The following is a 26,571-nucleotide window of genomic DNA, read 5'->3' on the forward strand; positions in this document are numbered from 1 at the left end:
TACTTCTTCAAATGTATTCTCATAACTGTGTACAAATCTGTAATTTAGTACTTGTTATATTACAATACTTACACTATGGTTATTTATGTCTAGGACATTTATTAGACTGTGAGCTTTTTGAGGGCAGAAACCATCTTATTTATATTTGTACTCTCAGTGCTTAACAGAGTTTCGCACTTAAGTGATAACCTCTCTTCCTTAGTCATGTCTGATTTATGGTTTTTTTTTCTTTCTTTTTTTTTTTTTTTTCTTCAGGTTTGGCATAGAAATGGTGCCTCTAGTTCAAAATGAACAAGAGGTCTTGGATTTGGATGAGGAGCCTGATCTGTCTAGTCTCGAAGGATTCCATTGGGAAGGTGTTTCCCTTTCTCCTGGGTTGGCAAGGAAGCGAAGCCTTTCTGAGAGCAGTGTGATCATGGACAGGGCTCCTTCTGTGTATAGCTTCTTCAGTGAGGAAGGTACAGGCAAAGAAAATGAGCCCCAGCAGATTTTTTCACCTAGTAACGCACTGAGGGCTGCACAGAGTCAGACAACAACCATGGGCCTTAAGCAGGAAGTGACCCCTCTGGCTCTCTCCCTAAGAACAGGTGAAAGGGCTGAAAATGTTGCTACTCAAAGGCGACATAGTGTGCAATTATCCTCTGACCGTTCGATACCTTTGATGCATTTGGCAAAAGACCTGAACAGCCAGGAGAGTTCTACGCCACCTTCAGAGAATCAGAATACCCAGGAGAGTAATGGAGAAGGAAACTCTTTATCGTCAAATGCATCCTCAGCCCTTGCAATCTCCAGTTTGGCAGATGCAGCCACAGACAGTAGCTGTACTTCTGGTGCCGAACAAAACGACGGCCAGAGTGTTAGAAAGAAACGAAGAGCTACTGGAGTGAGTATGATTGCCCCTGCTTATTGTTGGACCCTTCATGTGCTGACCTGACTGTTTTAAGAAAGATATAACTTTAATTTTTTCTGGGTATCTGGGTTGTGTTTTTCCCTACTCTGGAATAGATTTGTGAGGCTTTTACTCTTCCTTTCATATTCTTATCCTACTGGTTCCTTTCACTGAGTGATTCTACTAAGTTAGATGTCAGTGAATATGAATGTACAGTACTAGGAAAATATGAAGTCATCTCTAAAACTAGTCTCCAAGGCAAGATTCTTTGTATCACCTGACTGAGGAGTAAGCCACGTCTTCATCTGTAACTATATCTATCTTCATGATGCATTCTGTACTGGCCCTGAAGAAAGGCACTCTAATGTTGCATTTGTAGGCCATGAATGCTTGTTAGACCGAGACAATTGGGCTTAACACTAGGGTAGTTTTAATACGATGAGAGTGCATCTGTGTGAACATGGTCTTACAAATATTTTTAGTCTCTGTTACTCAGTGTTTTGTACCTCAGTTACCCACCCTGGCCCTTTCAGAATCCATCTTCCACTGAAACCACTTCTCTTCTGGCATCTATGTCACTAACACTGCTTAACCCTTTCAGGAACCCTTTCTGAAAAGAAAGAGTTGCTGGCAGTGATGTAGTCTGGAATGTGGCACTCTGAGAAAATGGACTGTTTGCTTTAATACTGAGGCACTATAGCAGAGTACTTAAGGGCTTGGCTTGTAGACCTGAATTCAAATTCCAACTTTGCCCCTTTGAGTTAGACACTGTAGTGGATATTCTTGGACGAAAGTTTGTCCTATGACAAAGCTAATATCTGGGCGCTTGTCTGATAGACTGTTTAGCTTTTTGTTGTAAAAATTTTGTTGTGAAGATTTTCTAGTAAAGTAGAAACTATGTCACTGTGAAATCATATATGTGCGTTACTGGCTTGGTCCATACCTCTAACTATGCCATACTTTACCAAAGTGAAATGCTTGCCTAAGCCCCAGGGATTCACCACCTCTAGGATGCTAGGAAGGTACTGGACCTTAGATTCTGTTCTGGGTTTTTTTGTTTGTTTTTGTTTTGTTTTAAATCAAATACATTCAACTAATATTTGAGTTCATAATGTGTGCATGAGATTCCTACTATCTTGTTAGAGATAGCAATAATGTAGAACAGTCTTAGAATTGATTCACTTTTTTTATTTCTTGGAGAATAGCTTTTCCACATTTAATATTACTCAGTTTTCTTTATCTTCTCAGGATGGATCTTCTCCTGAACTCCCAAGTCTTGAGAGAAAAAACAAAAGAAGGAAGATTAAAGGAAAGAAAGGTACAGTGCAAAATATTCTGTCAGAAACAAATTGTTTTTATAGCTTTTCAACTTTTTCACAACTTGACAAAGTATAGCTTGGGGATATCAAATACTGTTCACCCACTTAGTATTATTTTTTGACATTTTTGTTATCTTGCTTCAGGATGTAGAAAAGGTTGATTTTCTCCCATATCCAGTTGCAGCTATAGAAGAAACGTTCGATGCCACATAGACCCATAAGCTAACATTAATGTATATCTTGGACAAATTGAGTTCAGTATGAAGTCAGAAAGTCCCATTTGGGCCTTTTCAGTGATGAAGAGGAATATAGGCCATTTGCTAAGAATTTTGTGTCTCTTGATTATTTATCGCCATTTTTCTCAGTTTACATTTTTGAGGCATCTTTGTTGCTTCTCTTACTTGAGTTGAGAGAAGTTATTGGAATGGCTCCCTCACTGATAGGATTCTCTTATTCTTGCTTTCCACTGATTCTGAACCCTTTCAAATAAGAGGGCTGGTATGGGAAGTGATTGGATGAGCCTTGGATGGTTGGATGTTATGGATAAGTTGGGGGTAAAGGATGACCCCAATTTCTGGCTAAGGCATCTTTGGGGATGATGATATCGTTTATTAGAGCTAGAAAACTGCGTGAGAGGAGCAGGTTGACGGTAGAGGAAGATGATGAGTTCCCTTTTGGGGGCCTTGAATTAAAGGATCTTAGAGACACCTAAGTAAAATCAAGGTGGTAGTTGGATGTGTGGGTCTGGAGTTTTAGGAAGAGGTCTTGACATACTGAATGGGAAGGAGACAGACCTAAAGATGACAGATACGCACACGTGGTAGGACATTTTATTTAAAATCACTTAAATGTACACTTCAAAGCTGTTTTTTCTTTAGGAAGATTTCTCTCATAAAGAGAGCTATTTTATGTTAACTAAGAGACTAGAAAAATATGCTTTGGGAAGAGAGTGCAAGCAGTTCACATCTGGGACCCAGTCTAAGCATCCTTGAACCTATGACATACCTCCATCTCACCAATTCTCACTTTTGGTTTAGCTCTGATATCAGGCTTGACCACATGATTTGTGAGATTTGATGAGTCTGCAGTGACCTATTGGAAAGGAAAAACAAAGGCTTATCCTAGAGAACTGAGGTAGTTCCACCTTCTGAGGGCTGTATTATTCAGAAGTCTGCAGTATTAAACTGAGCCTTATGGTTTCTTTTGGCAGAACGTTCTCAGGTTGACCAGCTGCTGAGTATTTCTTTAAGGGAGGAAGAACTAAGCAAATCATTGCAGTGCATGGATAACAACCTTCTGCAAGCCCGTACAGCTCTTCAGACAGCTTATGTTGAAGTTCAGAGGCTACTTATGCTCAAGCAGCAGGTAACAGCGGATGGAACATTTAATGAGAATAGATTATCTCTAAAGTTGGATTTCACAGTGCTTAACAGATTACTTTATTTTTAGATAACTATGGAGATGAGTGCACTGCGGACCCATAGAATACAGATTCTGCAGGGATTACAAGGTATTCGGAGAGAATCTGATGGATTGGATCCTCTGTAGCTTATTATTTCTTTGTTATCTATGCAGGGGAATTAAAGTAGTCGTGAAAAGGTCAAATGTTTTCCTCTCCTGTCTCCTTGTTTTCATCCTTCTATAGAAAGGCCTGTGAGGCTGTGCTCCCTGAAAATGCTTAGCAACAGAGGCAGTATGTTACAGGAAGAGCCTTGTGTTAGGAATCAAAAGACCTGGGTTCAAATCTTGGCTCTTCCATTAGTAACTATGTGACTTGGGATAAATCACTTAAAATTTGAAAAATTGGAATACTAACACCTGTTCTACCTGTGTGCTTGTTGGTTGTATGGATTTTATTTCATACATTTCAAAGAATGAGGGACTTTAAAGTTCTCCTGTAATCTTTAGAAATACAAACTGGCTCAGAAATGAGTGGCTTTTCAGAAAATATTTTTGCATTTGTATGTGCGTATGTTTCCCATTCTAGAAACATATGAACCTTCTGAGCGCCCTGACCAGGTTCCTTATAGCCTTTCGCGAGAACAAAGGAACAGTAGATCTCAAACATCTGCTGATGCCACGCTGCTGCCTACTCCCTTTTTCCCAGTATTTCTGGAGCCTCCATCTTCCCATGTGTCTCCATCATCCACCGGAGTCCCTCTCCAAGTAACCACATCTCCTACTTTCCAAGCCCATGGCAGTGTTCCTGCTCCAGACTCCTCAGTTCAGATTAAACAAGAACCCATGTCTCCTGAGCAAGACGAGAATGTGAACGCTGTGTCACAAGGCTCTGCTGGCAATGTGTCCAAGGAATTACCGCAAGTTAATAGTATGTAAACTTTTCTCTGGGTTAAGGGCAACCCCAGCAGAAGGTGTAGGGCAGTTTTAGGTCAGTGATGTAAAGTCATACCTGCCCATTAAAACTAAAGTTTTTACAATTAATTGTTCTTAATGTTTCCTCCATTTAGGAGGATTGTTTAAATATCAGTAACTTGTCCTCAGTTTTCTCTAATCTAGGATTACTAAATTGACTTTGTATTAACACCTAAAATGTTCCATTATGAGGATTGATGCTGCTTGTTTTTTTGTGAGAGAAATGGAGTTGAAGTTGTCCAGTCAATTTTCTAGATATGTCCTCTGAATTTCTCAGCACTTACCTTTCTTTGTCATTAAAGTGCAAGGTAGGATTAATATAAGCCTAAGAGGCAGGTGGCCATGATAAAAGGCAGTGGACACAGGTTTAGGATCATCATTAGGAACTTGAGTGGTTTTGAGAAATGGCCAAGGTTTTTACTCTTTGCATAAAATAACACTCACTTATTTACCATTGGAGAAGGACTTCTAAGCTATTTTAAACCTTATCTGAAGTTTGTGTAACCACGATGGTGCTATACTGAAAACTGAGTAAAAATAAACTGCCATTGTGTGACCTGAGCAAAAACAAAAAGTCTGAAGAGTTACCCTAGATTTTGCTACCTGTTGCAGTACTAATCTAGATATCTTTCTAGCTCAAATGTATATTATCTTTCGTCTTGAATTTTGTTGCTTTTGTGTGAATAGTATTTGGTATTTTTTTAAAAACTGGTAAATAAGTATTATAGTGACTTCTTAAGCTAGTATTTAAAAAAAGGTTTTTTTTAATGTTTATTTTTGAGAAAGAGAAAGAGAGCAAGCGGGGGAGGGGCAGAGAGAGAGAGGGAGACACAGAATCTGAAGCAGGCTCCAAGCTCTGAGCTGTCAGCACAGAGCCTGACCAGCCACGGGATCCATGACCTGAGCCGAAGTCAGATGCTCAACCAACTGAGCCACCTAGGTGCCCCTTAAGTTAATATTTTTAAAAATTGATTTTTATTAGATTTTTTTCTCTGCAAAATAATTCATGTTCACAGTAAAAAATTGGGAAGCGATTAAAATGTAGATATGTTGTTTTGTTATATATTATTTCAGTCTTTCTTCAATCGTAATTGTTTGTGTATTTGCACATAGAGTTTATAGAAAGGCAAAATCGGGACGCCTGGGTGGCTCAGTCGGTTAGGCGTCCGACTTCAACTCAGGTCACTATCTCGCCGTCCGCGAGTTCGAGCCCCGCGTCGGGCTCTGGGCTGATGGCTCAGAGCCTGGAGCCTACTTCCGATTCTGTGTCTCCCTCTCTCTCTGCCCCTCCCCTGTTCATGCTCTGTCCCTCTCTGTCTCAAAAATAAATAAACGTTAAAAAAATTAAAAAAAAAAAAAAGAAAGGCAAAATCATAGTCTGTTATAACCTGGCTTTTTTCCACTTAATAGATAATGATCATTTTCCTGTGTCATAAAAGTAATTGTGTAAAATATTTTAATTTTACTACTTGAATAATACTTGAGAAATTGTGTAATCTGGGTAGATAGTAATTTATACAATCTCCTTTGAGTATTTAGTTTTTATCCTTTTTTCTTTAATATTGCATAGAACACTACATTGTATATGTCTTTGAGTATGTCTTTGATTATTTCATCAATCTGAATTCCTTGACATGAAATAACTATGTCAAAGAAAATAGACTTTGTTAAGTCAACTGACTTTTTAACTACTCTTATGTAAACAAACTGGGTGATGTCTCAGGTAAAGTGGCATAGTGAAAACATCTAAGACATAAAGGTGAAAGCACTTCAGCTAAGTAGATATTTCAGTGTGTACCAAGAATAAAACATCATGTTAAACATGGGGACATTTCAAACAAGAAAGAAAGAAAAGAGATGGCTAGAAGGAGTCCCTGCCCAAAAGGAGCTTTTGTAGGGTATAAGACATGTTATTTGTGAGATTTAATTCAAGGCAAAGAGAAATTTCTGCAGGCTATGGGAAGCCAAGGGATGAGAAACAGTTTTAACAGTCATAGTCTTGTTAGCATATGTCAAAAGGTTGTTTTTCAGTAGAGATTCGATCATTGGTAAATAATGGCAGTTTATGATGATAAATCACAGATACAGAAGAAGATGCAATATTTTTTTCTTCTTATTTCAGGAGAGAACAGTGACAGTTATCCAGTTTATCCAGTCATCCCTGCAGCATTATCTTTATCAGAGCTAACAGAAAGTTTCCATGAGCCTAGCCAAGAACTGAAGTTTTCCACGGAACAAGGAAATACCAGAAACAGAGATAATACTGCCTCTTCCCAACCAACTGGTCTTCCAAGCCTGAATAAAGAAGATGAGCCAATCAAAGGGAACAGTGGGTCTGAGGCCTGTACCAGTTCTTTTCCAAGATTGTCGTTTGCTTCCGAAACCCCCTTAGAGAAAGAGCCCCACTCTCCAGCTGACCAGCCCGAGCAGCAGGCAGAGTCTACTCTGACATCAGCTGAAACTCGGGGAAACAAGAAAAAGAAGAAACTTAGGAAGAAGAAAACTCTTCGGGCTGCTCATGTTCCTGAGAACAGTGACACCGAACAGGATGTATTTACTGCTAAACCTGTAAGGAAAGTAAAGACTGGAAAGTCAACCAAAGGGGGGAAAGTAACGACCTCCACCTGGGAAGACAGCAGGACTGGCCCAGAACAAGAGAGTGTCAGAGATGAGCCAGAGAGTGACTCATCTCTGGAAGTCCTAGAAATTCCTAATCCGCAGTTGGAAGTGGTGGCCATTGATTCTTCTGAATCCGGAGAAGAGAAACCAGACAGTCCATCTAAAAAGGATATTTGGAACTCCACAGAGCAAAATTCATTAGAAACTTCTCGTTCTGGTTGTGATGAAGTTAGCTCTACCAGTGAGATTGGCACTCGTTATAAAGATGGTATCCCTGTAAGGTAAGGATGTTGTGCTGGTCCAGTCAGAACAACTTTCGCCATTATTCTTTTCTTAAACAATAGAACTTTTGGTTATGAATCAATTTTTTTTTTAATTTTTTAATGTTTTATTTATTTTTGAGACAGAGAGAGACAGAGCATGAACGGGGGAGGGGCAGAGAGAGAGGGAGACACAGAATCTGAATTAGGCTCCAGGCTCTGAGCTGTCAGCACAGAGCCCGACGCGGGGCTCGAACTCACGGACTGTGAGATCATGACCTGAGCCAAAGTCAGATGCTTAACCGACTGAGCCACCCAGGTGCCCCTATGAATCAATTTTTAAATGAATCAAATGTATAGAAAATCGGTAGAGATTATGGGTGTAGAAAAATCAAACCTTGGCAGTGGAGATTTTCTGCTTTCTCATTTGTGTTGTAAATATATACTATACTTATATTTCCTTTCATATAGAAATTTCAAATGGAAAAACTGATCTCTTTTGTCACTGCTGCGTGCCCAGTGTTTAGAACAATCCTTGAGTCAGGAAAATTTAAGTTATTGCTTGTCTTATTCACATCCGCTAAAAAGACTTTTGCTATTCTTTTGTAGTGTGGCAGAAACTCAGACTGTGATCTCCTCCATAAAAGGATCAAAGAACTCTTCAGGTATTTGGTTATTCAGTTTTATTTAGCCACAGAAAAAAAAGCTTTATAAATATTAGAGCCAGGGTTTAAATCTTATTAAGTATGCCTATAGATTAGGATAGGGTTGGGGGATTGTCACCAAGAATATTGTTTTGATCAGCAATTATGGTGTCCTGTAAATCCTGCCTTTTTATTTTCTTATTCCCATCTCTCCTATCTGTTCAACTAATGAGTTTTCATTGGCTCATGGGGCTTTTGCTTTGAGAAGGAATTGCTTGAAGAATAATGCCTTGTTCAACAAAATAACTGGCAGCAGAAGAGAGGATGTGGGGAGAGATTTGGTACTTCCAGGTATCACTCAAAAAATGAGTATCTGTCTTTTTTCCTCAGTGAGAGGCTTTCTCTCCCAGAGTCTCTTATTATGAAATCTTCATAACGAAGATCATTAATGGAAAATGTGGGGTTTTGCTAGAGGAAACAGGTTTTAAGGAGAATCCAAGGACCACTATATTATGTAATGGTTTTAATTTTTGAGTATCTTTTCAGACAAAAGCTGATACATCTCTGAAACACATTCTTGATTTCCAGAAATATCTTCAGAGCCAGGAGATGATGATGAGCCCACAGAAGGGAGCTTTGAGGGGCACCAAGCCGCAGTGAATGCAATTCAGATATTTGGGAATTTACTATACACCTGTTCGGCAGATAAAACTGTTCGAGTTTATAATCTGGTGGTGAGTTGATATATCAATTTGAATGTTTTTTGGTTTTTTGCAGGTTTTAGGAACTCTGATTCACACTCTCTTAAACAATAGGGGTATCTGTTTGTTGTCCAGAGATGTGTAGACTAACTGTAGATAAAGTTGATGCAGTGGCTCAGCAGGGTCTCTGGGGACTTAGCTTCTTTTTGTCTGTCCACACTGCTTTCTCTGGTATCACCTCTTCCTAACGCTAGTTCTCCTCCTGCTCATAGACCGATGTCAGATGCCGCTGGGGTTTCTTTTTTCTCCCGTTACCAAAAGGGTCCTGTGCTTTACTCTGAACAACCACTTGGCAAAGGGAGATGAGATAACAGAAGGCTGGGCCAGTCAGGTCCTGGTCCTGGAGGTGGTGATGAGGTCAGTCGGATCGCTGCGACATAATAGAGAGGATAGAATGAAAATACTGGGGAGGTACTAGAGGAGGCATTTTTCCTCACAGTTGATTAATTGTCCCAAGTGATTAAGGAGAGCAACAGTGTTCTAGGACCCATCACTGATAATCTGATGCTCGTTACTCTCCGTTTTCATAGAATGAACTCTTGAGTTTTAAATTTGGTATACATCAGATTAATTTTATCAATAATGATCTTTAAGAAACTTTAAGAGCACTATGTTGTCTGAATAAATACCATGAAAGTATTTGAAATTACTGAAGTCCTTGAAAGTCCAAAGGTTAGATGATGGACCATGAAAATGTGTCCTAGGCAACAGGTGTCTAGGTTCCAATAGCCTAGTGATGTGAAGGGGCAAGAAGGATGTCTGAAGGAAGGAAGCAGTGGTGCCAGGAAGTATGAGTGTAAGATTTGGGAGATTGACTCTAACTCTAAATTGCAAGATAAATGTGTGTGTGTGTGTGTGTGTATTTTAAGTAGATCTGAATATGTGCACAAAGATAATATCTAGGATGTTCCTGTGTGAAACCACCCCTGGTGGCCCCACTAGGGGCCTGACACATCTCTGAATGTTGTGGAACATTCTCTCACAAGTTACCAAGGAAATGAAGGAACTCATCTGGGAAATTAGCTACAGTTTGGATTTGTCAGATCTTTGGCCCCTATGTTGGAGAGCCTTGCTCCAGGCATTAATTAAAATTCTGATCTATCTTACAGCAAACTGCCTTAAGAATTTTGGGTAGGGCTCAGCTAACAGAGTTGTGGGTACTTAGTCCGTGTGACTGCTGGGCATTTAGTAAACACATATTTACTGAGCACCTTTTGTGTAATAACAGGCACTAACCTAAGCACTGAGGATGCAGCAGAGAACTAATATGTTTTAACATTTTTGTTATTGCTAAGGAAATGTGTTACCTAATCCTTGTGTATCCACAAGTAATAATCTGATATGTGCTTGACTTTAGAGTCGGAAGTGCATTGGGGTCTTTGAGGGGCATGCCTCCAAAGTGAACTGCCTCCTGGTTACCCAAACCTCTGGCAAGAATGCTGCCCTTTACACTGGTTCCAGTGACCACACCATTCGCTGCTATAATGTTAAGGTAAGTGGGTCCAGACAAATCAAAAGTGATATTAAACTGCTTTGACTGCGTTTACTGTGTAGAGTGGAGACACTGAAACAGATGCTTCATTCTGCCCACTCTCTGTTTTACGCTTCCAAACCATTTTTAGTACAGGCACGCCTCAGAGATTGCGGGCTGGGTTCCAGACCCCTGCAGTAAGGAGAGTATCACAATAAAATGATCAAATGAATTGTTTGGTTTGCTAGTGGATATGAAAGATATGTTGATGCTATACTGTAGCCTACTAAGCATGCAGTGGTGCTAAATCTAAAAAAGAAAAAAAAAGTATGTACCTTAAATTAAAAATACCTTTTTTTTTCACTCCTCCACAGAGAGAGAATAAAAGAAAAAAAAACATAAAAATACTTTATTACTAAACAAATGCTAGCCATCATCTGAGTTTTCATCAAGCTGTAATCTTTTTGCCCACTTCTTAGTGTCCTTTGAAGAATTTCTACATTACAAATTAGGAACATGAGTAACATTAGAATTTAGATTTGTTTATAGCCTGAGGGTCTTTGGCCACATATTTCAAAGGAAAAAGAATCTAAGATAATCTTGTACAAAACAGAGGTCGCTGCATTTCCTTCCTCATAAAGATCATGTCACACACTGCTTGGAAAAGGATTGTTGTCACCCTTTATTTGCTGTGAACCCCTGCTGATTAGGTGTTGTGTGCTTTATTAGACGCGAGAGTGTGTGGAGCAGCTACAGCTGGAAGACCGGGTCCTCTGCCTCCATAGTAGATGGCGAACCCTCTATGCAGGACTGGCAAATGGCACCGTGGTCACCTTTAACATAAAGGTTAGTGTTTGAGGGGAGAAGGCTGAATTCCCATGCCACTTGAAAGTAGTGTGAGAATGTGTGGAAAGAAGTAGAAGGCAGACATTTTCCTGTTGTCTTGTGTGAGAAGATGACAGAATTAACTGCTGCTCAAAAACTGTTATTTTCTGGTATAAGTGAAACAAGATCCTGCATTCTGTCTGCTCAGGCTCAAATGTGCCAGGCCCAAAAAGTAACTCTACTAAATTAAACCAAGCCTGATGATTTGGGTCCAAATTATGAGTCATAGGTTAAACTAGTCTATCTCATTTTAAGAATGACACCATGAAAAATGAGCTTAAATTCTTTTGAGTATGACATTGATGTGGTTTGGAACCGATTGAGAGTTTCATGAGGATAGCCTGTTCTGTAATGTGAACTAAGTCATAGGTTTGTCTGTAAGCCCGTATGGCTTCATTCTTTCCTAACCCAAAGAGAAATTCATTTGTTGAATGAACCTATATTGAACATCTGTTGTTATGTTCTAGACCTTAGGATGATGCCTAGGAAATGAGGAAAGACCAGTTCTTGCTGGCCCTATATGCTTTGTTAATGTAGATGGACTTCCGTCTTGTAGACTTTAAAGTATAAGAAGCATGATTGAATTTGTATTTTAGAGAAAGTCACTCTGGAGTTGATGAGATAGGAAAATACTGGTCCTAGTAGAGACAGGGAGCTCATTTAGGAGGCTTTGTAGTAGAAGGTGACATGAAAGGTTAGACTAAGGATGAAGAGAAGAGAATGGATGAAAGATAATAGAGGTAGAGTTGATGGGTTTGGTTGCTAATGAGTTGTAGTGCCATATCCCAAGTCATTTGGTCATCTTTTAACAGCACATTAGAATGTTTGCTATGTTATGCCCAATTATAATATTATTCATATGTGTAGTGAATACCTACCAACTCTCCTTCCACATGTGAGCTGGAACCACTACTTCTTTTTTTAATTGTTTTTTTAATGTTTATTTATTTTTGAGACAATGTGAGAGAGTGTAAGCAGCAGAGGGGCAGACAGAAGGAGACACAGAATCTGAAGCGGGTTCCAGGCTCTGAGCTGTCAGCCCAGAGTTCGATGCGGGGCTCGAACTCATGAACCATGAGATCATGACCTGAGCTGAAGTCAGATGCTTAACCGACTGAGCCACTTAGGCGCCCCTGGAACCACTGCTTCTAAGGGATACAATAAAATACATCATGCCTTCTACTGTTAAGAAGCTTAGGGGCGCCTGGGTGGCTCAGTCGGGTAAGTGTCCGACTTCGGCTCAATTCATGATCTCGCAGTCCATGAGTTCGAGCCCAGTGTCGGGCTCTGTGCTGACAGCTCAGAGCCTGGAGCCTGCTTTGGATTCTGTGTCTCCCTTCTCTCTCTGCCCCTCCCCCACTTATGCTCTGTCTCACTTTGTCTCTTAAAAATAAATAAGTTTAAAAAAAAAATTTTTTTTTAAAAGAAGCTTAAAATCAAGTTAGAAGAATCTAGCACATAGGTAATCAAGTACCAAGTTATGAAGAGATCACAGAAGGGTAATTAGTGAAGGTTGTTACATTCCAGATGTGAAGTGTTAACAGCCTACATTAGATTTGGTTAGGGCAAAAGAAATGAAGAAGAAAGAATAAATTTAAAATATTTTAAAGGATAAAACTTGATAATTCTCTAATTCTCTTTTGTGAGAGTAATGTCATCAAAGGTAGACAAAAGTCAGGAACAGGACTTTTGAGGCAGGATGAAGACAAGAAATTGAAATGTAAATGGTTGAAAAGCCACAGAGAAGGTGGATTTGGAAACAGAGATTTGAGAATCTCTGCAGACATCGGAATTTTGAAGCCTCGTGAGCACTGAGCCCTTGTTGGTTTGTCCATACACCTGAATGCAGTGCTTCTGAGGTCTTAACAGAAAGCCAGGGCTGTTTACTAGAGCCTGTCCACCAGTGGTCTCTAAACTCCCATCAGGCTGTTTCCCCAGCACCTATGATGGCTGGAGTCATTGCTTAGCCCTGGAGGCTACCAGCTGCTCTTTTGTGAAGTTTCTACGAGTTTCACCCCTTGCATGTGCCTGATGTTCCTTTTTAGAGATTTTGGGGAAATGGGAGACTTTATGGACAAGGTTGGTGTGGGACTGAGGGAAGCAAGTCTAAGATCTGAGGTAAAGGAATGTTTAGGAATTCAGGATGTGACCATGCCACTCTGATATAAAAGGCTTCTCTAGTTCACTAAATGATGTCATGAGAGATGACATAGAACCAGAAATCAGAAGGACTTGGGAATAACAGGTGGAGAATGAGAGATTCTTACTGAAATTATTTGTAAGTAAGTCATTCTCAGTGGAGAAATTTGGAAACATATGACAAATTGTTTGCGTAAAGTTTGGATGACAAAATACAGAGAAAGAGCTTCTGGGTCTGTGGCAAGGAAAATGTATGAGCGTATGAAAAAGAAAGTCGAGGGGCGCCTGGGTGGCGCAGTCGGTTAAGCCTCCGACTTCAGCCAGGTCACGATCTCGCGGTCCGTGAGTTCGAGCCCCGCGTCAGGCTCTGGGCCGATGGCTCGGAGCCTGGAGCCTGTTTCCGATTCTGTGTCTCCGTCTCTCTCTGCCCCTCCCCCGTTCATGCTCTGTCTCTGTCCCAAAAATAAATAAAAAACGTTGAAAAAAATTAAAAAAAAAAAAATAAAAAAAAAAAAATAAAAAAAAAAGAAAAAGAAAGTCGATCATCCGTTATCATTAACCTAAGGAAACTGAGAGAAGGCATAAAAGAGAGTCAAGTGCTAACTAGGATCAGATAGTATAGGTTGAAGTTAGAAATGTGTTTATAATGTAAGAATTTGCCATGCCCGCACTAGAATGGGGGAGAAGGGAGTCATGGACGCAAAGAGAGTTGGAATGGGAATAGCAGAGGTTGGGAAGTTAAAAGATTCGCATGGGGTATGAGAACTTAACAGGTAGTAGAATTTAAGAGTTTGAATCAAGGTAGTGATTTGGGTGAGTTGATTTTGATATTTACCAGCCAAGCTGCTTTTATTTCATATAATGGTGGCTTATTTTTCAGAACAACAAACGACTTGAAATCTTTGAATGCCATGGCCCTCGGGCTGTCAGCTGTCTTGCCACAGCTCAGGAAGGTGCCCGAAAGCTGCTTGTTGTTGGATCTTATGACTGTACCATTAGTGTCCGTGATGCACGGAATGGACTCCTTCTCAGGACCCTAGAGGGCCACAGCAAAACCATTCTTTGCATGAAGGCAAGTACAGTGCAAGATAACAGGAGTCAGTTGGCACAAATAAAAGGATTTGAGTGACATTTGTCTTGTCATCTAATGCCTTATCTACAGCACCTCATCTGGAAAAGAGCAAGGAGATTATGGTGCTTTTCTTTAGGCCTGGGTGACCAAGGGATGTATTTTTTTTTTTTTTTTTTTTTGTGGGGTTGGGGTTGGACTGTATTTTAATACATTAATATATTAATGGAGAAACAGTGTATTTTATTATAGAATGTAGATACACTTTAAAGTCCTTCTAGGCAGTTTCACAATCGTTCTGACGAGGTAACAAACCCAATAATACATTGTCACTTCATCAGAGTACCTGGTGGTAGGCCCTAAGTTTCATTTCAGAAAATTTGAGGAACTTAGTGTCTTGTATCTAGTTGATGCTCATCTCAAAGTGGGTTGGAAGTTAGAATTCAACAGTGTGCACTGCAAATTACAGAGAAAGCTCAGAACCTTTTACCAAATGTAACTCAATGTATTTTTTTCTTTAAGGTGGTGAATGACCTTGTGTTCAGTGGCTCCAGCGATCAGTCAGTCCACGCGCACAACATTCATGTAGGTTGTGTTGGTGTAAAGAAATCTTTAATGGAATGAAGATTAAACCTTGAAGAATTCCTCAGACCTCTTGCATTTTATATTGCAAGCTTAATATTTATATTGAAAAGCTTAATAATAATCCCTACCTGCATAAGCTCTTGGAAGATAGTGAGCACTTGAGAAATTCTGGCCTCTTCAAAATTTTTAATGGGGGACAGATTCAAAGTTTACATAAGGTTTAGTTTGTCTCATTTAAACCTGAGATAAATTGAGCATCTGAGGCTCTGAGAAAGTGGATGTGATACATAGTTTAAAATAGAACAAATAAAAACAGCTGAGAGATTCTGCTCAGGTCATAGAGGCAGCTCTTTGACGCTCAGTGCCCAGTCTATAAACCTGGGGATACTGCAACCTCAGGGACTTGTCCAGACACAACAAAATGATAAGAGTGAAAATTCTTTAAAACCTGTAAAATACATACAGATAGAGTTGTAGCCCTTCTCTTTGTGTGACAATAGGTTCTCTCCATCAGGATACATTTCGTGCATATTATATATGTATATTGTAATAAATGCTTATGCAGGTACCTGAGCTGTTAAAATTAGTACAGCTACGTTGTGTACAAGTAGGCTCAGAATTATGACTTGGAATAATAGAATCATAAATCTCAAAAGTCAGAAGGAATCTGGAACGTCAGTCTAGTGACTTGTTTCTTTTCTGATGCAGACTGGTGAGCTTGTGCGGATCTATAAAGGTCACAATCATGCAGTGACTGTGGTGAATATCCTAGGGAAAGTGATGGTGACTGCTTGCCTGGATAAATTTGTTCGTGTCTATGAATTACAGGTAGAATTTAGATCCAGTATTTTGCTTGAATGATTTGGGGAATAGGCCTGTTTGGGTTGGGTGTTGAATTATTATTATTATTGTTATTGTTATTGTTATTATTTTTAATACAGTAAGGCTGGGGTGGGACCCAGGAATCTGCATTTTTCACAGGCCCTCTAGATAATTATGAAGCAGATGATCCTTGGACTGTCAGAAACACTGCTCTGAAAGACATGGTCTGGCTCACAGAGGTCAATACTAAAATGGTTTTTGGAGAGCAGAGTTAGTCTCTAAAACCTGTCTAGTTCTCTTGGTGTGCAATTTCAGGTTTAGACTTTGACATTGCACAGAAGTTAGTTTTCTCATTTCCAGTTACCAGCTCCTCCCTTGAAGACTTATTCGAAAGATTGTCATTAGATTATGTTTCTGTGAAAATGCTACTGATGCTTCAGCTTAGTGCTAAACCTGCCAGAGGCCTCCAGGGATTATGCTTATTAACCACAGGGTATAAATAACCTTAATTCTCTATTTTTTTCCTCCACCTAAGTCCCATGATCGATTGCAAGTTTATGGAGGACACAAAGACATGATTATGTGTATGACCATCCATAAAAGTATGGTGAGTGTTATTAGCCATGTTACATATTTGCTTTTGAATATGCTTATTACTAAAAACTACAAACTGATAACAATATTACTATTTATCACTTCCAAAAATGACACGTTTCTGGTAGGCATTCTGATATTGAATGCCTTTCTTTCTTTTGGCATGCTATTATCGAGAAGTAACCCAGTGACATTGTTGAATATTCCCTTTTCTATTAATAGCTAAAATAACTACAATAAAAATCTGATAACACCATTAAACAGAATATAAGTTTAAAATGTTCCCCCAAAAATTGAGTGGTGCTTTTTCCAGAGACATTATGATCCGAACAGAACATTGGAATAGAGTCAGGAGATTAGGCCAGTATGGCATAGTGAAAGCAGACCTAAAAGTAGAAGCTAACTCATTTAACCCTGCTAAGCCTTGATTTATTTTATTTTTAAATTATGTGGTTGGACCAGAATGGGTGTTTTTCAGACTCTGAGCCTTAGAACCCTTTGTTCCAGTGAAACACAGACGGCTAATATATTATGCCCGAGGTAGCATACAATGCCCCATAGCCAGAGTGGACCAGTTACAACGTAAGTGGGTGCCGCTGAGCCCTGCCACTTATGCTCTCAGCCAGCGTTCTGGAAGGAGCAAGGCTTCAAAGTATCTATACTAGAAGATACTTCCCCACTGTTGTACTCTGGGGCTGGGTTTGGTTTAGGTTTGTATTTTCTTGTAGCTGGTACAAGGAGCTTTTGACATGTATTTTTGGGATATTGAGTAGTTGTTTTTTGTGTGTTGTTTTGGTCTGATAGGATAAACCTTTCTTTCCCCCAGATTTACACTGGCTGTTATGATGGCAGTATTCAAGCTGTGAGGCTGAATCTGATGCAGAATTACCGCTGTTGGGTAAGGAGTGAAACTGTTCTTATGACCAGACTTAGGAGTTGTTTAACCCTAGGCTAATTTATACATCTTCATCATCATCAATTAAGCATTTTTATATTTGAGTGTCTACTTTATGCCTCCTGCTATAGGCCAAGGAAGCTTATTTTTAAAACCTGTACATAGGGGCATCTGGGTGGCTCAGTCAGTTAAGCGTCCAACTTTGGCTTAGGTCATGATCTCACAGTTCATGAGTTTGAGCTCTATATTGGGCTCTGTGCTATCAGCACAGAGACTGCTTCAGATACTCTGTCTTCCTCCCTCTCTGCCCCTCCCCCGCTCGTGTGTGTGTGTGTGTGTGTGTGTGTGTGTGTGTGTGTCTGTCTGTGTGTGTCTGTGTGTGCGTGCTCGAAAATAGACATTAAAAAAAAAGAAAATATTTTTATCATTTATTTTTATTATTTTAAAAATTTTTTAAATGTCTATTTTTGAGAGACAGAGTGAGCGGGGGAGGGGCAGAGAGAGAGAGAGACACAGAATTCGAAGCAGGCTCCAGGCTCTGAGCTGTCAGCACAGAGCTTGATGCGGGGTTTGAACTCACAAACTGTGAGATCATGATCTGAGCCGAAGTCAGATGCTTAACTGACTGAGCCATCCAGGCATCCTCAAGAAACATTTGAAAAAAATGATTTAAAAAAGTTAAAACTGTACATAAAATACTTCCATACTTCTTTCATGAATAATCTATTTTAAGATTAGATATGAGGTATGTTTATGTATCATCCACCCAGGTTATTTCTTTGGTGGTTTTTGTTTATTATAAAATCAGTACATGCTTACAAAAATGTCAAGAGTACAGTTGACTCTTGAACAGTGCAGATGGTTATAGAGGCACCAAACCCCATACAGTTGAAAATTTGCATATAACTTATGACTCCCCCATAGCTTAAGTACTTATAGCCTACTGTTGATCCTTCCTGACAACATAAAGTCAATTAACACATATTTAGTATGTTATATGTATTACTGACTGTATTCTCACAATATAGTAAGCTAGAAAAAAGAAAATGTTACTAAAATGTAAGAAGGAGTGTCTGGCTGGCACAGTTGGTAGGGCATGTGACTCCTGATCTCAGGGTTGTGAGTTCGAGCCCCACATTGGGTGTGGAGATTACTTAAGTAAATAAGATAAAATCATAACGAAAATACATTTACAGTACTATATTGTTATTTGTTGATAAAAGTTCATGTATAAGTGGATCCATGCAGTTCAAACCTATGTTGTTTAAGGATCAACCATTTACGAAATAAGTGCAAGTGTTTATTTTTGTGACCTGCTTACTAGCTTATACAGGGATTACTTGTATTAATAGTTTGATTTGTGTCCACATTGGTTTTTGAGGAATAGGCCAATAAAAATTTGTATTCTGGAAGGTTTTAAACTTCCATTGCCTAGGCTAAATTGCCTGGTTTTTATTTTGGGGTGGGAGCTCCAAACTTTTATGTTGTTCCTTATAGGCCTTAATTTGTTTCATCAGTTCTAATATTAGTAGTGATCAAAGAAATGTTTATGACTGAAATTCCCCCCTCCCAGTACCCTAACATGCTTTGTAGAATTGATGGAATGAAATTGACACCCTCCATTTTTAGATTGGGCTCTGTACTGACAGCTCAGAGCCTGGAGTCTGCTTCATATTCTGTGTCTCCCTCACTCTGTCCCTCTCCTGCTCACACTCTGTCTCTCTCAAAAATAAAAACAAAAAAAAATAAAAAATAAATGAATGTGTTAGAATTAGAATTGTAAGATTTATGAGAAGCAGGCTTGTAGGATAAATACCAAGACAGAGTTTGTATGCTTTCTGACTAACAAGTGAAACTGAGAATTGAGCCACATTTATTTATTATTAAAAAAATTTTTTTAACGTTTTTATTCATTTTTTGAGAGACAGAGACTGTGAGCGGGGGAAGAGAGAGAGGGAAACACAGAATCCGAAGCAGGCTCCAGGCTCTGAGCTGTCAGCACAGAGGCTGAAGTGGGGACTCAAACCCACAGATGGAGAGATTATGACCTGAGCCGAAGTTAGAGGCTTAATCGACTGAGCCACATTTACCCCTGAGCCCCATATTTTATAGTAAAATTAGAATTTAAAAAAAGAAACAAGATTGTGATTCAAGTGATAAAGATTCTGAGTAAAGTCAGCCTTCCATAGCAACGTAGTTTTATCAGACATTTTTATTTTCAAGTTTATAAATCAGCATTTCTTAAAATTGTTAGAAACAGCCCCTTCAGTATTACAGAGAGCTCTTAGTCTTTTTAAATAAGTAGACTAAGGAACTCATTCTGTGATGGCAAGGTAAAAAAATAAGTGTGGTGTAAACTGAATTTTATGATAAGTTGTCTGTCAATTTTTGCTAACCTTTTCCTTATCTCTCTTAACGATACAGCTATCTTAGTGCTTTGCCTTCTCAATATCACACAGTGTCAAGACTTTCCAGGCTTTTCAAGGCTCCTCATGATATTGTTAATTAATGTGGGTGCCTCTGGCTTTGTTACATTTTCTAGCTAAGAATAAAGCCTAAGGGGATTGCTTTTTTTTTTGCCCAAAACTTATAGGATACAAGTGAGGGGCTTTCTAATCGCAGTTGCATGCTTCCTGTACACTTTTTAACTTTCCTTTTTGTTCTCTTTCCAGTGGCATGGTTGCTCTCTGATATTTGGCGTTGTAGATCATTTAAAACAACATTTGCTCACTGACCATACGAATCCAAACTTTCAAACTCTGAAATGTCGCTGGAAGAACTGTGATGCCTTTTTCACCGCTAGGAAAGGGTCTAAACAGGTACCTGAGTGGGACTTGAGGCCGACCTGGGGTCTATTCGACTGCTCAGAGCAGGCAAACCTTTTTTGCCTTATTAGAATGTTGAGAATTGGAATAAATAGGGAGAGATTTTCCTTTTTATTATTATTATTCAGAGATTTGAGGAATAGCTTAATGAGGTTTCAGATGATGAATTAGGTAGTTTTTTGGTTTTTTGTTTTTTTTAATTTTTTTTTTTAACGTTTATTTATTTTGAGACAGAGAGAGACAGAGCATGAACAGGGGAGGGGCATAGAGAGAGGGAGACACAGAATCTGAAACAGGTTCGGGGCTCTGAGCTGTCAGCACAGAGCCCGACACGGGGCTCGAACTCACGGACCGTGAGATCATGACCTGAGCCAAAGTCGGACACTTAACCGACCGAGCCACCCAGGTGCCCCGAATTAGGTAGTTTTTGAGAAAGAGCCCAAAGAGAATGTTTTCAAATGTTCCAAATCCAATAACTGAACCTAGAGGTTTGTTACAGTGCTCTTGTATAAGATAAGAACTCATCTTGAAGTGCATATTTTCATGTAAGTTAGCAAAGTGCTGGGTCCTAGGTACCTTTAATGTGTGGATCTTAGAATGTGCCCATGAAGTTCTCCTTGGCTTTAAATGTCTCTTGTCTTACTATCAACTTTTCTCTCATGGGCTCTTTCCCCTTTATTCCTAGGATGCTGCAGGACACATTGAACGACATGCTGAGGATGACAGCAAAATTGATTCATGAAGCTTTTTGCCTCCCATGTTGGGAAGTTATTAATTGAACTAATTTCACATCGGCCCCTCACAGAGGCCACAATCTTCCCTTCCCCAGAGAAGCAGGGAAGGAGAAAGTTGTTACCAGCCAGGCTTACCACTAACATAAGTCTGGGCAGCTCTATGGGATGATAGTTACACTTTAAGTTCTTACTGGAGGTTTGTCCGATTTAAACAGATTTTAGGGAACCATACTTCTCTGAGACAGCATGGAATATAGTCATCTATGCTACTAGTATTCTCCAGATGTTTATTAAAAATACAGATCTTAATTGGCTACTCAGTTTGACCCATATGATTAATATGTAGTCGTTTCTTGATTTCAGTTTGCAAGTTTTAGTTTACGTTCTTATGATGGTTTAAACCCATTGTCTGGCTTTTTAAGTACAAGTTTGTTCAAATGCTAGATTTTTAGGATCAGTTTTAATTTTTTTAGTTCTAATAACCGGGTATTTAAATTAGAAGCAACTAGTTTCCTTTCTTAACGATTATGTGCAGTGTGTTTCAATATCCTCTTGCTTTGTAGATGGACAGAGCTAGCTTTAAATCTCAAAGGGACACACAGTAGATTATTAACGGCTAGAGCGACTGCTCTGCTGATATTTTAGGAACTCAACAGATCACATAATGACAAGTCCTCACAGACAGCACTTCCTTTCGAACCTCTGTTCAAGTTGTGATAAGAGTACTCAGTTCAAGATAGTGCACAGACCCAACGTCTACCTTGGAATTTTGCTGTTAGACCCAGGCACTCACTGCTGCGGGTATTGTCAGGCTGTTTGAACTGGAGGTGTAGATCTCCTTTTCCAGTTTTTGACTCGCCAGTCCTGCTGTGGGTTTGCAGCCTTTTAGTTTGCTCCATTACAAATCCCTTTCTCCTCCACTATCTAGCTGTGCCCAGACTGTTGGCAGCCATCAAATGCTTCCTCTGGGCCCCTGGGGTGCTTTCCACCCACCTGCAGCACTCAAGAAGGGGGAGTTAGGATAAAGCATCTGAATACAGTCTTGAGGGGCTCAAGCAGGCTTCTTAGAGACTTATTTCTGAACTGGTGTCTTGCCTTCACCTTCCTTGTAGCTGGCCAAGAAGAGTGGAGCATGGTGAGGGTGAAGACGCTACTTGTCCACTGAGAGCAGACAAATTAACAAAGCCTAGTGAGACTGCTTTGTTTCTGGATTTTCTCTGGACTCTTGAGAGAAGCTATAGAAGTGTTGCTTTCTAGCCTTTTGTTTCTGGATTCTCAAAACTCTGAAAGATTCTTCAGAGTGGTAGAAGGGAAAAGAGCTCAGTGCCACATACCAGGCTTCGGGATGTGACACCTGCTGTTTTCTAGGATCGCGTAGCGTGCAGGTTTATCTCCACCCCTTTTAGTGCACACGCACACCTACTCACATGTCTTCACTCAGGCTCTAGGGCTGGGGGACTTCATGAAGCATTCATGGAGAGGTTTCAAGAGGGTATGAAATTGTACGCAAGTATGTGTTCTTTTTTTCCAGGAAGAGCTCCAGGGGTTCTTACTGGATCCAAAAAAAAAAAAAAAGCTAATCTAAGAGCTACTGCTAAATAACGAATGGCCCCAAAAGCTGTTTACTTCTATCCTTGTGAATAGGAAGACTTTTTGACCAGACTATTGATGTTTGCATGATACCTGAGAGAGAAAGGAGAAGATTCTCTTGCATAAAATGTATTTGTGCCGTTTCTGTATGCGATTAAGAAGCTTTCTTACCTCTCCTCCTCATTTCTTGTACGGATGAGCAGGGAAGCCAGGCTGTCATGTGGGTTTGGGAAGGGTGATTTCCCAGGAAAGCTGTCAGAAATTATTACTACACCTGGCATTTTATTCAGGGCTGTCGTGAAGCTGCATTTCTGTGTTGATTGGTCAGTGTGTTAAGACAGTCTTGCATACTCTGTTACACATAGGTGCTCTTCTGTCCTGCCTGAGGACATGTCTGAAAAGATGAGCGTGGTGGAGCCTTTGGACAGCAGGAAGGGGATATGTGAGGTGTTGGGCAATCGTGGGGAACCTTTGAAGGTATGATAGAATCAGTCACAACTGATTTGGGTTTAATTTTGGTAGAATTGTGCATAGTCTATCTGCCTTTCTGTGTGCAGGGTGAATGTTCCTTGGACGTGTGTATGCGCGTGGGCACCTATACCTGTAATGCTTTTCCTCATTTCACACACACACACAATTTGAGGCCATGGTAATAATGTCTTTGTTTCAAGAATGTGTGAAATTCTTTTATTGCAGGTTAGTGTGTTATCCTAAGTGCACTATTTGAGCCCTCTGTTTAGAAATAAAGGCACCATAAGCATCTTGGCTGCTTATGGTTGTGTTATTACTTTTAGGGGTCTTGAAAGTTATGCAGAACTTTGACTATTTTTTGTCTTTTACAGTGTCTTAACTGATGCTAGCCCTCTGTCTTCACTTAGAGAAGAGGGGTGGCTCAGGTTTTTGCCTTGACTTGGTGTTTAGTGCTTAATGAAGGAAGGTGTTAACATGACCTGACAAAACCCAACTCATTTCTTGTAAGGAGTTGGAGGCCATTTTTAGAATGTTATCTTTAATTGCCTGTGCCTACTTCTAACGGCTAGAAGCCAAGAAAACTGTGGTTATGAGTCCTTTTGTGTGCTTATGCTAGCGTTTTAATGGCAGTTTGTTATGACAAGCTATCAGTCACTTCAAGTTTTATCCCAGAGTTTTTAATCAGGTTCAAAACTTATTTTGGCGCTCCTCTACTCAGTTAGAAAGCAGTTAAGCACCTAAGAGCAAAGAATTATCTCCATCTGATGTTACTTGAAACTGAGGAAACGCCATTGCTACTACAGTCCTACTTTTGTGGGGAAAATATTTTTCTGCCTCCGAAGTGAGCAGTTGAGTGTTTAGCTCCTGACCTTCCTGTAATTTATAGGCAATATTATCGCTGTTCACGTGATTGTTTGTCTAACAGAGGGGGCTTTTTGTTTTTGTTTTGGGATATTGTATACAGTAGACAACTTTAGTGAGTAGGTATGTGGACAATGTGGTGGGAGTAGGTATACAACACTTAGTCGAATGGTACAGTATATTTTATGGAAAAGAATTCATCGGAGGGGAGATCAAAGTATCTTGTGAAGTGGGATTTAAACAGCACATATCCTCTTGGTTTGCTCAAATCACTATGATTTGTATGCGCACACTTAAAAATTTTGTTTCTGCTACCAAAAGGAGACCTCCTAAAACTGTTATATACAAAGGCCATGCCTGCCACATGGGTAAAATTGTGATTTCATCCCTGCCCCAAATGATCGCGATTTTCAGGATTTCAGAGAAGCCGTCTAATGGATATGATAGAAGCCATGATGGAGGTGGTTTGGGTTGTATGAGTTCCACATGCAAGTGGATGTGAAATCTTGGTGTAAACCAAACATAGTGCTTACCAGACAATAACCTCTAACCTCACCTCCAGCCCCCAAGTCTGTGGCCCTGCTGGGTCACATGACAGCTGACTCCTAGATTTGCCCTAAATTCAAGGCCGTAGCCCAGTTGAATCAGTGGGGGAGGAAGTTAAGGAGGAAAGGCTGTTGAAGATCTTTCTCCTGCTTAAGAGAAATATATGCCCTAGAGCTGCTCCAGTACCCTTGGTCTCTGAATTTTTTTATATATTGAATATGGATTAGAAGAATGAAATCAGATGACATTTGACTGCAAAAATGTTTATAAGCAAATAGCTTAGCCTTCTTACATTTTGGTATAAAGCTGTGAACTTCATAACTTTGTAAAGCAAGATATAAAGCAAATACAAGAGGAAAATAAAGTACTTTTACTAATTGTTTACTTTTGCTACCTTATCTGGATATTAATAGCCCACCCTTTCTTTTCCATGTTGGAATAGACAGTAAGAAGAAAACTGGGTGGGAAACACAAGATGGTTATAGATACGCCACAGACCACGATCCAGATAAGTTTGGCAAACAGCTACATTTATGAATTTGTCCAAGGTCATAAAACAGGTTAGTTAATGGAAGAGCAAGATTAAAACTACATCTCTGGGGTTCGAGATGGCTGTGTAGAAGACCCTGAGTTCACCTCCTCCCAGGTATAACAATAAATTTACAGCTATAGAGGGAATAATTTCCCTCTGTAAAGGACCTGAGGACTAGATTAACAGCACCTCCAAAAGGAAAGATACAAGAGATACATTGAGACAGGTAGGAGAGGCAGAAACTCATTCACCCTCTGGATCCTACCTGAGGTACAGCCACCCACTATTTGGAAGGGATCCGAGAAATAGAGCTTTCCCTTGAGGAGTGAAGGGAGTATGCCCCACTTGAGGCACCCAGACCCTCGTGTCTGGCACCAAAAAGACAGACTCTCAAAACACCTGATGTTGAAAATTAACAGGGATTATGTCCAGGGAGACTATAGAACTGTAGGGAACAAAGAATCTACTGTTAAAGGGCTCACATGCCCACCCACTCATCCTGAGATCCAGTGCAAAAATAATTTGAAAAGTGCCTAGACTCTGACAGAGGGAGAGACCCACTTGCTAATCCTAAAGTGGCAAACAGGCAAGAACCTGCAGTGACTTTCTCTGGGGATGGAAGCACTGGCTGGTGCCAGTTTTGCAATCTTCTAACCAGCTGGTGACAGAGCTGGTGGGCACCATTTTTGGTGCTCACCCTGTAGCCTCCTAGCACTGGTGAGCATACTCCGTGTCCCACTGAACCGATGCAAGCAGCCACACCACAAAGGGGCCAGGTGAGTACACTGCAACTGGGCTGGGCATGTTCCACCCTCCCTGTGCAGCAGCTGTGCCCCAACCAGATGGACTCAATAGATACATACAGAACATTCCATTCAAGCAGCAGAATACACATCCTTCTCAAGTGCACATGGAACAGTCTCCAAGATTGATCATTAGCTAGGCAACAAAACAAGTCTCAATGAATTCAGGATTGAAGTCCTATCAGGCATCTTCTCCAACTACAATGGTATGCAACTAGAAATCAAATACAAGAAAACTGGAAAAACTAGAAAACTGGAAAAACACAAAAATAGGGACACTAAACAATATGCCGCTGAACAGTCAGTAGGTCATTGAAGAAATCAAAGATATAGAAGTAAGACCTACCAAATTCTGTGGGATGCATCACAGGCCTACCTCAAGAAAAATAAAAATCCCAATCTAATGTTCTAGTTAAAATAACATATAAAAAGAAAAAACAAAGCCCAAAGTAAGTAGGAGGGAGGAAACAAATATCAGAGTGGAAATAAATGAAATAGAGACTGCAAAGACAGTAGAAAGGTCAGTGACTAAGAGCTGCTGCATTGACAAGATAAAACTGACAAACCTTTAGCCACACTCACCAAGAAAAAAAGGACTCACAATCAGAAAGAAAGGGAGGAGACATTGCAACTGATACCACAGAAGTATAAATCTAAGAGACTATGAACACCAACAAATTTGACGACTTGGGAGAGATGGATCAATTCCTAGAAACATACCACCTACCGATGCTGAATCAAGAAGAGATAGAAAATCTGAACAGACTGGTTACTAGTAAGGAAACTAAATCAATAATCAAAAACCTCCCAACAAACAAAAGTCCAGGACCAGATGGCTTCCGTGGTGAATTCTACCAAACATTCAAAGAAGAATTAATACCCAT

At 39.9% G+C, this 26,571-nt stretch overlaps 1 protein-coding gene across 5 annotated transcripts in view; it reads left to right on the top strand.

The window, feature by feature from the left end:
* ZNF106 (zinc finger protein 106) overlaps window positions 1-24,736 on the top strand; it is a 60,501-nt gene extending 35,765 nt beyond the window's left edge. For 2 of the 5 annotated variants that reach the window (XM_060618809.3, XM_060618814.3), the window contains 17 exons: window positions 256-883; window positions 2,138-2,207; window positions 3,419-3,573; window positions 3,658-3,718; window positions 4,196-4,537; window positions 6,704-7,481; window positions 8,070-8,125; window positions 8,693-8,838; window positions 10,223-10,357; window positions 11,066-11,182; window positions 14,241-14,432; window positions 14,952-15,014; window positions 15,723-15,842; window positions 16,372-16,443; window positions 17,257-17,328; window positions 19,998-20,144; window positions 20,836-24,736. In XM_060618809.3, the coding sequence (XP_060474792.3) occupies window positions 256-883; window positions 2,138-2,207; window positions 3,419-3,573; window positions 3,658-3,718; window positions 4,196-4,537; window positions 6,704-7,481; window positions 8,070-8,125; window positions 8,693-8,838; window positions 10,223-10,357; window positions 11,066-11,182; window positions 14,241-14,432; window positions 14,952-15,014; window positions 15,723-15,842; window positions 16,372-16,443; window positions 17,257-17,328; window positions 19,998-20,144; window positions 20,836-20,892 (3,211 nt within the window). In that variant the 3' untranslated portion in view covers window positions 20,893-24,736. The remainder of the gene's footprint in view (window positions 1-255; window positions 884-2,137; window positions 2,208-3,418; window positions 3,574-3,657; window positions 3,719-4,195; window positions 4,538-6,703; window positions 7,482-8,069; window positions 8,126-8,692; window positions 8,839-10,222; window positions 10,358-11,065; window positions 11,183-14,240; window positions 14,433-14,951; window positions 15,015-15,722; window positions 15,843-16,371; window positions 16,444-17,256; window positions 17,329-19,997; window positions 20,145-20,835) is intronic. The other 3 variants (XM_060618810.3, XM_060618812.3, XM_060618813.3) reach the window with 3 other exon arrangements.
* The last annotated feature ends 1,835 nt before the right edge of the window (window positions 24,737-26,571 follow it).

Source organism: Panthera onca, chromosome B3 (assembly GCF_046562875.1).
Source record: "Panthera onca isolate mPanOnc1 chromosome B3, mPanOnc1 haplotype 2, whole genome shotgun sequence".
Lineage (NCBI taxonomy): Eukaryota > Metazoa > Chordata > Mammalia > Carnivora > Felidae > Panthera > Panthera onca.